Here is a 14,932-nt window from a genome sequence, read left to right on the forward strand (position 1 = left end):
TTATTGAGATGACTAACATTATATGACTGAAACCAGGCCATAAGTTTAAAAAAAAAAAACTCAGTGATTAAACCTCATCTAACAAACATGGGAAAAGTGGTGAAGATTTGGGTAGAAATCACAGCATGTATAAAATATTTTCTTCTAAAACTTACATTGTAGTTAAATTTCTTAGGCTGCCTTGTAGCTAGATGTAGGTATGTTTCTAAATTCTGGCTCTAATAATATTAGTGAAAGATATAGTCCCTTCCTCCAAATAAAAGAATTCCGTATTTTTTCAATAGTGATGGCTCTGAACTACTCATTTCAAGACTACTTTCATATATGTCAATTTTGTATCATGGTGTTTTCTCACAGTAGCTTTAATTAACCTGTAAAGGGGCTTAATTCTAGAAAGTAATAAGGATTTTCTGACATTAAAACCTAAGGAAAAAAAACTAAGGAAATAAGAATTAAATAATAAAATATTTTAAGCATCAATGAGGAAAGTTAATGCACTTTTGTGTGTGTGTGTGTGTGTGTGTGTGTGTGTGTGTTTCCTCTCTGCCACAGAGTCTTTTAATTGGGAGTGGGGGGAGTGGGAGGGCATTGGGAGGAGGGGAGGAAGTGGAAATTTTTATAAATTAATAACGCACTTTTTAACATGATTACTATGCTTTACCATCTATGTCCTCTTTCATACAACACCATAGTGATATTTCTACAGCAAAACCTGTCATACCTTAAAAGCCTTCAGTACCTTTCCACTGCCTACTGGTAAGCCTAAACTCTTAACATGCCCTATGAAGCCATGCATGACTTTCTCCTACCCATCTCTTTAGTTTTATCATCATCATTCTGAGTACTCGTCACAGAGAATGACTTAAAATTTCATAAATACTCTGTATAACTCTGTTCCTTCTAACTAAAATGCCACTATTTTTAGTCTCTACTATACTTATCTACAGATTTCATCATTAAGCTATAATCTTTATGAAGGTAAATACTAAATTTCTTGTTATAGCACTTTCAACAGGTAAAGTGCCTATCAATAGCTAAGTACTGTGTTAATATTTACTAAAAGAATGAAAAAAGTATACTTTTTATATTATCTGTATCATTTTACATATCTTAGAACTTAATAGAAAAGCCATTTTTATATATAACATTGCCATATCTTTCTTTAATATATAATTTCAATGATAGAATAAAATAACCGTAAGTTAATAAATAACAAAACCAGACTTTTTTTTTTACTGTTCTGAGGTAGGGTTTCATTCTGTGGTTTAGACTGGTCTTGAACTCACAGTGGGATCAAGTAGTAGGATTAGAGGCATGAGTTACCACCATGCCTAGCTTAGTACCACAAATTTCCTAAGCTAGTCAAATTATTGCTTTGTCAAATTAATCTACCTAAAAACTTTCTACTGTTTTTACTACAATAAAATTCCTTCTTTCCCTCAACCACATGCAGATCAGAACTCACTTGCCATGTGAGTAAGTTAGTTTATTATTTTCAGAAGGTATCTTAGCCAGAATCTGCTCTGTCACCTCCAGGAAGTTTCCTCCACACCAAGCATGTTTGGCAAGGATAGTGGTTCCCCTGGCAACAACAGCAAAAAGAATGGCCATGACTTCAATCTATTAAAAGTAAAAAAAGGACACAGATTTAGAATATTACTTAGGTGTTGGCAGAAGTCTTATGTCCCACCCGGTCCCGCAGCCATTCAGTCTCAAAGAAATACACAGAGGTCAACATTAATTATAAACTGTTTGGCCTATTAGCTCAGGCTTTCTTATTAACTAACTCTTATATCTTACATCAACCCATAATTCTTGTCTATGTCAGCCACATGGCTTGGTACATTTATCAGTGAGGCATTCTCATTTTGATTCCTTTGTGTCTCAGTGATGACTTCAGATTGAGCCTTTCCTCTTCCCAGAATTCTCCTGTTCTGGTTGCCACAACTTTACTTCCTGCCTGGCTACTGGCCAATCAGCATTTTATTAAAACAATACAAGTGACAAATCTTTACAGGGTACAAGACCATTACCCCACAGCACTTAGGCATAAGCTTTAAAAAGTAAACTTATCATTTATCTACATCCATCTACAGATAGTATTGAACAAAGCACTATAGTATAAAAATCAATGAAATTTAATAGGAACTGGGACACAGCTCAGTGGTATAAAATATGCTTAGTATGCCTGTAACCCTGGGCTTGATCCTCAGCAATAAGGAAAAAAGAGAAAAACCTTAAGGTTTTCTATAAGCTTATGACTTATACTGCTTATAGTTACGTATCAGTGCATACACAGGCTGTATTTATAAATTATATAGCAGAAACTTGATACTGTTTTGAAACGTAATGGTCATAGACAGCAAAGTGACATGATGTTCATGATGTCATCACAGTTTAATGAAATAATCTCATCCTGAAAATTTATCTTAGGGAAATAGTTTAGCAGAAACTAGACTCTAGATTCACAATGATAACAATAACAACCCATATTTATTGAGTATTCACCTTGGAACAGATATCAGCTCATTTAATTTGCATAACTCAATGGGATTATATACAGTTATGATGCTATTATAGATAAGGAAACTGAGGTACTGACACCATAATTATTTTTCTCAAGATTATAAAGCTACAGTGATAGGATGACTTAAACCCAGACACTGTGATTCTAGAACCCATATGGCTGTATAGAGCCAATAATATGTACATTATATAATTTATGCCTATATGAGAATTACCTCTAATAGAAAAGCATTATTCATAAAAGCAACCAAATGAAATTAACACAAACCTTCCACAAAAGAAGAATGATTATCACCAAAACAATATGGCATGAGTTGAAAATAACTTTCCTGACATTTGGATATGGATATGCTTATTTTTCTTCCTACATTAGGCCAGATTTATCTGTTTCATGGTTTAAGCTATAAAAATTAAAAAAGTAACCCTTCAAAATAATATAATTTAACACGACTATTTTCACCAAGTATATCAGTGGTTCTCAAACTATAATGAGACTATAAATCATGTTGGGTAGCAGAATGAATCACTTGACATAATCTCTTAAAATCTGAATTTTAAGTCAGAGGTTAGATTCTGAAAACTGTAGTTAAATAATCTGGCCTAGATGGGCCTAAAAGAAAATAATTAACATAGCCATACTTCAGTACATAAAGAAGAAAACTATGAACTACTTGGGGTCAAGGAGTCTTCTGAGCACTGATTAGAATCTCAGCACTGAAGGGCAGTACACAGAGCAAAAGGTATTCATTCATCTATCTTTTAAGCTGAATTTCTAGTACGATCTCATCTTCATTCCTAATGCCTAAATAAATTTGTTCCCTAGAGTTATGTCTTTAGCAGTCTTCTTTCCAGACTCTTCTGAACAAATATGTAGGAAGTTACACTTTCCAAACCAACATCTCATACTTTTATCTCCCTTGATCTAAAAGCCTTCCTTGACCATGTATCACCACTCTGCATTTATCATTCTATTTCTCAGACTTTTGGCTATATATTATTTTTGCTTCTCTACATCCTTTTAACTCCTCAACTTACTATACTCTGGCTTTTGCCCTTAAAAATCCAAAATATAATGATTCCTAAAATCACAAACAGCCTCCTTCTATACTATAAAATAATGATCATTTTTCTATATTCACCTTAATTCATTTCTCAAGAACTACCAACATGCTAACTGATTCTCATTCTTGAAACTTTCCTATGTATTTGACTTCTCTGGCTTTCTTCTTGATGACTTTTTCAACCCCTAACTCACCACTAAATGGTGAATTCCTTAAGGAACTGATTCTATACCCTTCTATCAAAGATGAGTTCATGTGAATTTGACATTTAAAATATAATTCATAAAAGATAGAAAAGAATAGGGTCAATGATAAACCCAAGACATAACCAACAATTAAAGGAAATATAAAAGAGTAGAGACCCACAAAAAAACCCTCAAGAGAACCAAGTGGGGTAAATGTGTAACAGAGGTCAAAAGGGAAAGAAAAAATGAAAAGGAACAAGTTTTAGTGGCTGGATGTATTGTCTCATACAAAGAATGAGGACTAGAAAATATTGACTTCAATTTCAAAAGGAAGGAAGCTATTGCCTAGGGTCAAAGAGACATATAGTTGAACAAATGAAAGCACAGAGATACAGAGATAAAAATTCATATAGCATCCAGACAGAGAGATGAAAGTGGCAGCTTTGGTCACTCTGCAACTTCAAGAAAAAAAATCAAGATTTGCAACAACATAAAAAAGACTAATTATGAACCAAGGGCATGAAGTAACTTTAAAATGCTTAAATAATCTTAAATTGTATTAGGATATGAGGCAATTTGCTCTCTTTAAGTCCTATTATTATTCCATGCTATGTTAGTTATACTGCACAGAGAACACTGAATTTAGTTCTGGGTATCTCGACTGTACGGAAGGGAGAGACTACATGTGAGAAATTTGGAAATTATGTTATAAAGGGGATGACTTAAGAAACTAAAGATAGTTTAAAAAGAAAAGGGAATGTAAAACATCTTTTAAGTTTATATAAAGTGTATATGTATTGGAATAAAGAGCACACTTTTGAGAGTAAAATTGGGAATAATCAATATAAGCTACAGAGAAGTAGTGCAATAAATAGCATAAAATAGAAATTTTTCCCACAATAAAAGTAGTTCCAAATTAAAATTTAAACTGTTAGATATTGCATATATAGCAACAAAAATCTTATTTTCTTTCCAGATGTCACTAATAAGAATTTTTTTAATGATGTCATATATTACTAAAAAACGTCACATACAGTCAAATCTTGCCCGACCACATTATAACTCTTTTGCAACTGAATGTGTTAACATATTGATGAGTGTTGAGACAACAGAAACAACATAGCAGAAAGAACACTCACTGTATTTGAAATAAGGAAACCTAGCTCAACTAATTATAAGCACTATGTGATTATTTAACAAACCATGAAATGCTGTATAAAGTAACATTCATAAAGAAAAAGCATCAAATAAGCCAGATAGAGAGGCAAAATAATAGAAATACCAGATTTTCCTCAGTGCTGCTTCTTCCAATTCTCTTAAACATTTCTCACTTAGGCCAATAGCCATTATCTCAATTCTACTTAGATCTTGCTAAAAATTCTAAATTAGTTTTCTGTGACAGCCATAAAAATTATCAAAAACCAGGAGATTACCACTGACAAAAATTTATCACCTCAAAGCTTAAAAGGCCAGAGGGCAAAAATCAAGACATTGGTAGGACCATGCTCCCTACAAAATCTGTAGGGAAGAATCTTTAGTTTCGCCTAGTTTCTGGCAATTTGATAGCATTCTTCTTTGACTTGCAGTTGCAACACTTTAATCTTTGCCACACTAGTCACATAGTGCTCTCTTGTCTTCAGATAACATTGTTTCTGTGTTTCTTCTATCCTTTTGAGACCAATCATATTAGTCAAGTGTCTACTATACTCCAATATGGCATCTTTATTTACAAAATTCTATATGCAGTAAGGTACCAGGCACAGGTGTCAAAAGTCAGGACTTCAACATAGCTTTATGGAAGACACAATTAACAGAACTCTGTGTTCTCAAATCAATCCTATTCTCCATTTTCCATATAATTTACATCCTTCCAAATTGCCACTTCTTCTTCTAAAACCAATTACCTCATCTTTTTCCTCAGTGATTTTAGAGACCTGTCCTTATAGCTATGAGGCAATCTACTATAGTTTGGACTTAGAAAAGTATGTTATAGCTGGATGTGGTTGTGCATACCTCTGATTGTAGCACTTGGGAAGTAGAGGCAGGACTATCAAGAGTTCAGGGTAAGTCTCAGCAATATACTGAGTTCAAGGCCAGCCTGGATGTGACAGTCAAAGCAGTAGATAATGGAGTTATGAAACCAAGGTAAAAAGAACTCCTATACTACAAAGGGAATCATAATACAAAGGGAGACAGACATAAATAAATACAATAAGATGTAGAGAATGAATAACCTAAGAATAACCACAATTGTTTAAACTGTTAAAAATAAGACTATATAATTATTTGATTCTAATCTTCAGTGAAGATAAAGAATGACTAGTTACAAATCTATGTAGCAGCATTTTCCTCATATACTGTTAACATTTCTCCTTAAAAGAGAGGTCAAAGTGTTTGTTTTACCTTATCTACCCAATTCTCAGCACAATCCCTAGCACAGAATATTTATTGAACAGTTAAGTGAACACTGGGTGTACTTAAAATATTCCAAATAATAGATAACTTTATATTCTATAGAAACAGGCAAGAAGAGTATTTTTTTTACTACCAAACTCTCTCTGTAATTCAGGTAAGACAGTTTATTGATAATAATCCAGTCACCAACTCTTCAGTGTGAGACATAGCAAGAAATAAGTCAATGTCAGAAAAACTACAAGTTGTTGCATATTACAATTTGTAGGATAACCTTGCAACAGATAGCAAAGAAAGAACACTGTCAAGCTAGACAACTAAAAAGAAGGGATGTTTATGAAAAGTCAAGTTACAGATAAAGATTATTCCTTTTGCTATCACAACTATTGTTTCTCAAAAATGTTTTGAAGTCTAACTAAATCCCTCTCACTTTCTCAGGATAGAATTTTATACTGTCAAACCAACTACCTTTAAAGTTTTACATTTATCAACACATACCACCATATTGATTTACTATTCCTACTTATCCCTGTTCCCCAAACATGCAAGTTCCTATAGCAATCATCTCCTATGTCTTGTTTACTACCAACGCATCCCATGCACTTAAAGGAGTATTTAATATGTATTCACCCTTTAATAAATATATGTTAAGTACACCGCTTCAAGCCATAGCTATTCAAAGGAAAAGAATTTTCAAAAGAGAATGAAGATACATGTCATAGTGTGATTAATAAAATCCCAAGAAAAACACTTGATAATTCATTGGTTATGAGAGTCAGAGTCATAGTAACCAACGAGTCAAGTACATGATCAATTTGGTAGATATTGGCCATCAATAAAAATAACAGTAATACGCTCAAACAATAGTTTTGAGTGGGGAATCTACTGCCTACTGGAAATGAGAAAGTGCAATGTCAATACCGCTAAGAGTGTACGGAGGGGGGGGAGGTTAGGGGGAGGCTAGGAACTCACAACGAAGCATGAATAGAGGAAAAATATGAAGCAGAAAGTGGAAAGAGTTTTTTGGCTATAGAAAAGTCTGCAGAACGCGAATTGAGGGAGACTTAATATTTTCCACCCTGTAATTATAACTTAAATGACGCGTTCTGACACTAACCTGAGACCTCTTCAGCAGTGTAAAACATACTCTGTCCAAACTGGACCTGTTCAACAATTAGAATTGTAGACAACAGAAAACTCCAAGTCACACTTGCCCTGCCTTTTGCTCCACCCTAGCACCTTCTAGTTTACACCACCCCTCCGCTCTCTCTCCGAAGTGTCTCCTCACCTCCCGCAAAAATGTCCCACTCCTTTTACCTGTCTGGGTACCCTCTAGCGGGAACTCGGCCTTCTGGCCAAGGGGAGCAGGTCCTCCCAGTGTCGCCCACTGCCGGAAACGAAAGAAGGACAGGACCTGACGCCCCAAGCTTCCGTGTAAAGGGCCCCGCCTACGCGTGGCCTCCTGGGAACCTGATCTCTCCTCCAATGGGAGCAAGCTAGAGGGCGGGATCTGAGACGTTTCCTACCCTCCGCATTTCCCAGGACTTATACTGCACTCTGGGAGTGGTAGTTCCGATGTACGATGTCGTCACATCTGCCTTAGGTAGGCTCAACAGCTGGTAAACAACAACATCTAACGCTGTACTATATAATCCCAGAAAACGAGAGGATGCAAGACAACACAAGTAATCTGCCAGTATAATCAGCAGGATAAATGAGGAGTTGAACTTCCCCCGCCATCTCCCAACTGAGTCTCAGGAGTTAATGTCGCCTGCTATAGACAAAACAGAATTCCTCTGGCAGGCACCCCTTTTGCTTTAGCTATGAAAAAAAGATGTAGCTTCCTTGTGTTCTTCATCAATCATTTTCCCCATACTTTGGCAGAAAAAAAAACAGCAGTAGTAGCAGCAGCAACAGTAATCAGCAGCAGATAGTTCCCTGTGATTTGAATATACTATGCTATATCCTTTTTCTCCTTTGATGAACTCTTCTTACTCATTACCACCACCACCTCTGTCACTACCCCGACAAGGTCCCTGCTTCCTGACTCTATTACCATCATTTAGAGACCCAAAAGCACCATTTTCAACCCCACACTTCCAACCTCCTCACCACACACGGACTTAAGTGAGTGATCATTCTCCAACTCTTCATTTCATACAAAGTTTTCAACAATGTTGTTAAGCACTTTTCAGCCAATGCTATAATTCAACTCTGCAAGACACATATTCTGAATCTTCTCTCCTTTAAACCCTTTTTTTCTAAAATCTGTTCTTTCAAAGATACTACATTCACCAGGTTTGAGTCCCACCTCTATGCCAGCTCATTTACTTTTGGAGCGTACACGTTGCATAGGCCTCTGCTCTGCACTTTGTTTTCTTTTTTTTTTTTTGAAACTAATTTTATTAAATTATAAAAGTTTCCATTTACGCCCCTCTTCCCAACACCCTCCCACTCCCCACCCTCCCTCTTCTCCTCCCTCTTTGTCCCTAAGGGCAGTCAGGGTTTCCAGCCCTGTGGGAAGTTCAAGTTCCTCCCCCCTCTCTCCAGGTCCAGGAAGGTGAGTATCCAAAGAGACTGGATCCCAAAAATCCAGTATATGCAGAGGAAACTAGTCCCAGTGTCATTGTCAATGGCTTCTCAGAAAGACTCCGGGCCAGCCACATTCAGAGAATCTGGTTGGATCACGTGCTCCTTCAGTCGCAGTCCAACTGCCCTTGGTAAACTCTCATTAGATCCGACCCCTTGTATCAGAGGGTGATAGCATCCCTCGCAGTCCTTCGTCATTTTCTTCGTCCTTCTGCTCCTCATTTGGACCTTGGGGGGCTCAGTCCGGTGCTCCAATGTGGGTCTCCATCTGTATCGCCATCCATCGCCAGATGAAGGATCTATGGTGATAAGCAAAATATTCATCAGTATGGTTATGGGCCAAGGCCGGTTCAGGCACCCTCTCCTCTGTCCAGAGAACAATCTGGGGATCTCTCCTTGGACCTGGGATCCCATATATAATCAAGTTTCCTGTAAACCCTAAAATGACTCCCTTAGTTGAAATATATTCTTCCCTGATCCCATATTCATCCTTCCTCCCTTCCCCCCATCCCGGTCAACCGAGCTTTCACCATTCCTCCCCTACTCCCTTCTCTCTAACCCTCTCCCCTTCCAACAACCCTCCCACCCCACCCCCATGCACCCAAGGTTACCTGGGACTCTTGACTATTTCCTACCTCCTGGCGGATAGCTAAATAGTCTTCATCAGGTTCGTCTTCTTATTTAGCTTCTCTAGGATCACGAATAATAGGCTCAAAGACCTTTAATTATGGTTAGAATCCACTTATGAGTGAATACATACCGTGTTCCTCTTTTTGGGTCTGGCTTACCTCACTCAGTAAAGCGTTTTCTATGTCCATCCATTTGCATGCAAAATTCAAGATGTCATTATTTTTTACCTCTGAGTAAAACTCTAATGTGTATATGTTCCACACCTTTTTTAACCATTCTTCTATTGAGGGGCACCTCGGCTGTTTCCAGGTTCTGGCTATTACAAATACTGCTGCTATGAGCATAGTGGAACAAATGCTTTTGTAGTATGCAAGGGAATCTCTAGGGTATATTCCCAAGAGTGGAATTGCTGGGTCCTGAGGGAGGTTGACTCCCAGTTTCCTGAGAAACCGCCACACTGATTTCCACAGTGGCTGCACAAGTTTGCATTCCCACCAACAATGGATGAGTGTTCCCCTCACCCCACATCCTCTCCAGCATAGGCTATTATTGGTGTTTTTGACTTTAGCTATTCTGACAGGTGTAAGATGGTATCTCAAAGGGGTTTTGATTTGCATTTCCCTGATCGCTAAGGAGGTTGAGCATGACCTTAAGAGTCTTCTGGTCATTCGAAGGTCATCGGTTGTGAATTCTCTGTTCAGTTCAGTACCCCATTTTTTAATTGGGTTAATTAGAGTTTTAGTGCCTAGTTTCTTGAGTTCTTTGTATATTTTGGAGATCAGACCTTTGTCTGATGAGGGATTGGTGAAGATCTTCTCCCAGTCAGAAGGCAACCTTTTTGTCTTACTGACAGTGTCCTTTGCTTTACAGAAGCTTCTCAGTTTCAGTAGATCCCATTTATTCATTGTTTCTCTTATTGTCTGTGCTGCTGGGGTCCTACTTAGGAAGAGGCCTCCTGTGCCTATATCTTGTAGACTACTTCCCACTTTCTCTTCTATCAGGTTCAAAGTGGACGGATTAATGTTGATGTCTTTAATTCACTTGGACTTGAGTTTTGTGCATGGTGATAGGTATGGATCTACTTTCATCCTTCTACAGGTTGACATCCAGTTATGCCAGCACCATTTGTTAAAGATGCTTTCCTTCTTCCATTGTATACCTTTAGCTCCCTTGTCAAAAATTAGGTACTCATAGGTTTGTGGGTTAATATCCGGGTCTTCTATTTGATTCCAAAGGTCGATTTCTCTGTTCTTATGCCAATACCAAGCTGTTTTCAATACTGTAGCTCTGTAATAGAGTTTGAAGTCAGGGATGGTAATGCCTCCAGAAGTTCCTTTATTGTATAAGATTGTTTTGGCTATCTTGGGTTTTTTGTTTTGCCATATAAACTTGATTATTGTTCTCTCAAGGTCTGTGAAGAAGTTTGATGGGATTTTGATGGGGATTGCATTGAATCTATAGATTGCTTTTGGTAGAATTGCCATTTTTACTATGTTGATCCTCCCAATCCAAGAACAAGGGAGATCTTTCCATTTTCTGGTATCCTCCTCAATTTCTTTCTTCAAAGACTTAAAGTTCTTGTCAAATAGGTCTTTCACTTCCTTGGTTAGAGTAACCCCAAGATATTTTATGCTATATGTGGCTATCGTGAAAGGTGATGTTTCTCTGATTTCCCTCTCTGCTTCTTTATCCTTTGTGTATAGGAGGGCCACTGATTTTTTGGAGTTGATCTTGTATCCTGCCACATTACTAAAGGTGTTTATCAGCTGTAGGAGTTCTTTGGTAGAGTTTTTGGGGTCACTTATGTACACTATCATATCGTCAGCAAATAACAAAAGTTTAACTTCATCCTTTCCAATTCGAATCCCCTTGATCTCTTTATGTTGTCTTATTGCTATTGCTAGAACTTCAAGCACTATATTGAAGAGGTATGGAGAGAGTGGACAGCCTTGTCGTGTTCCTAATTTTAGTGGAAAGGCTTTGAGTTTCTCTCCATTCAATTTGATGTTAGCTGTTGGCTTGCTGTATATTGCTTTTATTATATTTAGGTATGATCCTTGTATCCCCAGTCTCTCCAACACCTTTATCATAAATGGGTGTTGAATTTTGTCAAATGCTTTTTCAGCATCCAATGAAATGATCATATGGTTTTTTTCTTTCAGTTTATTTATATGATGGATTACATTGATAGATTTGCGTATGTTGAACCAGCCCTGCATCTCTGGGATGAAGCCTACTTGATCATAATGGATAATTTTTCTAATGTGTTCCTGGATTCGGTTTGCCAGGATTTTATTGAGAATTTTCGCGTCAATGTTCATGAGTGAGATTGGCCTGTAATTTTCTTTCTTGGTTGTGTCTTTGTGTGGTTTTGGTATTAAGGTAACTGTAGCTTCATAAAAGGAGTTTGACAATGACTCTTCTGTTTCTATATTATGGAATACATTAAGGAGTATAGGTATTAGCTCTTCCTGGAAGTTCTGGTAGAATTCTGCATTGAAACCATCTGGTCCTGGGCTTTTTTTGGCAGGGAGATTTCTGGTAACAGCTTCTAATTCTTCACGACTAACAGGTCTATTTAGATTGTTCACCTGTTCTTGGTTCAACTTTGGTATATGGTACTTATCTAAAAAATCTCCATTTCTTGTACATTTTCCAACTTTGTGGCATATAAACTTTCGTAGTAAGATCTAATGATTCTCTGAATTTCCACTGTGTCTGTGGTTATATCCCCCTTTTCATTTCTGATCCTATTAATTTGCATGTGCTCTCTCTGCCGTTTGATTAGTTTGGATAGGGGTTTGTCAATCTTGTTGATTTTCTCCAAGAACCAGCTTTTTGATTCATTGATTCTTTGGATTGTTTTCTCTGTTTCTATTTTGTTGATTTCAGCCCTCAGTTTGATTATTTCCAGTCTTCTACTCCTCCTGGGTGAATCAGCTTCTTTTTTTTCTAGAGCTTTCAAGTGTGCTGTTAGGTCTCCAATGTGTGCTTTCTCCCTTTTCTTTATTTGGGCACCTATTGCTATGAACTTTCCTCTTAGCACTGTTTTCATAGTGTCCCATAGGTTTGAGTATGTTGTGTCTTTGTTTTCATTAAATTCAAGGAAGACTTTAATTTCTTTCTTAATTTCATCCTTGACCCAGGGGTGATTTAGTAGTTGACTGTTCAACTTCCATGAGTTTGTTGACTTCCTGGGGGTAGCATTGTTGTTGAATTCTAATTTTAATCCATGGTGATCTGACAAGACACAGGTGGTTACTAATATTTTTTTGTATCTGTGGGAGTTTGCTTTGTTACCGAGTATGTGGTCAATCTTCGAGAAGGTTCCATGAACTGCAGAGAAGAAGGTATATTCTTTCCTATTTGGGTGGAGTGTTCTATAGATGTCTGTTAAGTTCATTTGATTCAATACTTCCAGTAAATCTCTTAATTCTCTGTTTGGTTTCTGTCTGATTGACCTGTCCATTGGTGAGAGAGGAGTGTTGAAGTCTCCTACTATTAGCGTGTGTGGTTTGATGACTGCCTTGAGTTCTAGAAGAGTTTCTTTTACATATGTGGGTACCTTTACATTAGGGGCATAGATATTCAGGATTGAGACTTCTTCCTGATGAGTTGTTCCTGTTATGTGTATGAAATGTCCATCTCCATCTCTTCTGATTGATTTTAGTTTGAAGTCAATTTTGTTAGATATTAGAATGGCCACACCCGCTTGTTTCTTAGGTCCATTTGCTTGGAAAACATTTTCCCAACCCTTTACTCTGAGTAGGTGTCTGTCTTTGCGGTTGAGGTGTGTTTCTTGTAAACAACAGAATGTTGGATCCTGTTTTCATATCCAATCTCTAAGTCTGTGCCTCTTTATAGGTGAATTGAGTCCATTGATATTAAGAGATATTAATGACCATTGGTTGTTGACTCCAGTCATTTTTGGGGGGGGGGGGGTAATAGAGTGTATGTGTTTTCCTTCTTTGAATTGTGCTAGTGAAGGGTCGCTAGATGTCTGAATTATTGTAGTCAGTGTTGGCAATGTTGGATTCCTTGGAATGTAATTTTCCTTCTAATATTCTCTGTAAGGCTGGATTAGTAGTTACGTATTGTTTAAATTTGTTTTTATCCTGGAATATTTTGTTTTCTCCGTTGATAGTGAATGAAAGCTTGGCTGGGTAAAGTAGCCTGGGCTTGCATCTATGGTCCCTTAATTTCTGCAGTACCTCTATCCAGGACCTTCTGGCTTTCATGGTTTCTATAGAGAAGTCTGGTGTATGTCTGATAGGTTTACCTTTATAGGTTACTTGACCTTTTTCCTTTGCAGCTCTTAATATCCTTTCTTTAATCTAACTGCTTTGTGTTTTGATTATTATATGGCGAGGGGATGTTTTTTTCTGATCCAGTCTATTCGGTGTTCTGTATGCTTCTTGCACCTTCATAGGAATATCCCTCTTTAGGATGGGAAAGTTTTCTTCTATAATTTTGTTGAATATATCTTCTGGACCTTTGATCTGCAATTCTTCTCCTTCTTCTACTCCTATTATTCTTAGATTTGGTTTTTTTATTATGTCCCATATTTCCTGAATGTTTTGTGATGAGAATTTGTTGGATTTGATGTTTTCTTTGTTCAGGGCATTTATTTTCTCTATGGTGTCTTCATAATCTGAGATTCGTTCTTCTATCTCTTGTATTCTATTGGTTATGCTTGATTCTGTAGTCTCCGTTCGTTTACCTAGATTTTCCATATCCAGCCGGCCCTCGGTTTGTGTTTTCTTCACTGCCTCCATTTCAGTTTTCAATTCTTGAACTGATTCCATTACCTGTTTGATTGTTTTTTCTTGGTTTCCCAGAGTATCATTTACGAATTTACTCATTTCTTCAAACTTTTTGTTATATTTGTCTTCCATTTCTTTACTCATTTCTTCCATCTTTTTGTTATATTTCTCTTCTATTTCTTTAAGTGAGTTATTCATACCCTGTTTAAGAGACTCTATTGCTTTCATAATGACACTGTTTTCCACTTCTTCCAGAATAGGGCGTTCAAGTCCTTCTGTCGTAAGATCGCTGGGACCTGGTGTTTTCATGTTGTTTTTCAGATTGTTGGAGGAATTCTTGCCTTGGCGCCTGCCCATCTCTTCCTTCAGATGCTCTCCAATGGCTCTTCCCTCCGCTGGGTCTTCTTCTACTGGATTAGTGCCCCTTGCTATCCAGGAATCACTTTGCCTGCAGCCTTAGCTTGCTGCAGGTAGGCTATTAGAACAAAGGGACTTCCTTCCCTTTGCACTCACCACCTGTCCCGACCCGCGGTGCCCACCCCGGCTGAGATGGAGGAATTTAAGCCCCAAAAAAGGGAGAGGGGAGGGGAGGGGTTCCAGGCAGAAAGCTGGGATGGTGTATCAGGAGAGAGGGATTAGCTGGGGGAAGCTGCCCCTTTGGAGTAGCCTGGGAGATAAGGATGGCGGGAATATTGTGTGTTCCCTAACCGGACTTGTATGGCGGTCAACCCACTTACCCCTCCACAGGATCAGAGCCCCTCGCTGG

General features: G+C 37.7%; 1 protein-coding gene across 5 annotated transcripts in view; it reads right to left on the reverse strand.

Annotated features, from left to right (window-relative positions):
• Vamp7 (vesicle associated membrane protein 7) overlaps positions 1 to 7,641 on the reverse strand; it is a 28,591-nt gene extending 20,950 nt beyond the window's left edge. The window contains exons 1-3 of one of the 5 annotated variants that reach the window (XM_085684886.2): positions 7,502 to 7,609; positions 7,302 to 7,347; positions 1,531 to 1,620 (exon numbers count right to left, since the gene is read on the reverse strand). In XM_085684886.2, the coding sequence (XP_085541012.1) occupies positions 1,531 to 1,559 (29 nt within the window). In that variant the 5' untranslated portion in view covers positions 1,560 to 1,620; positions 7,302 to 7,347; positions 7,502 to 7,609. Of the gene's footprint in view, positions 1 to 1,465; positions 1,621 to 7,301; positions 7,348 to 7,501 lie in introns of all 5 variants that reach the window. The other 4 variants (XM_048427608.3, XM_048427609.3, XM_048427607.3 and 1 more) reach the window with 4 other exon arrangements.
• Between the last annotated feature and the right edge of the window lie 7,291 nt (positions 7,642 to 14,932).

This window comes from Myodes glareolus, chromosome X (assembly GCF_982192425.1).
Source record: "Myodes glareolus chromosome X, mMyoGla1.1, whole genome shotgun sequence".
Classification (NCBI taxonomy): domain Eukaryota; kingdom Metazoa; phylum Chordata; class Mammalia; order Rodentia; family Cricetidae; genus Myodes; species Myodes glareolus.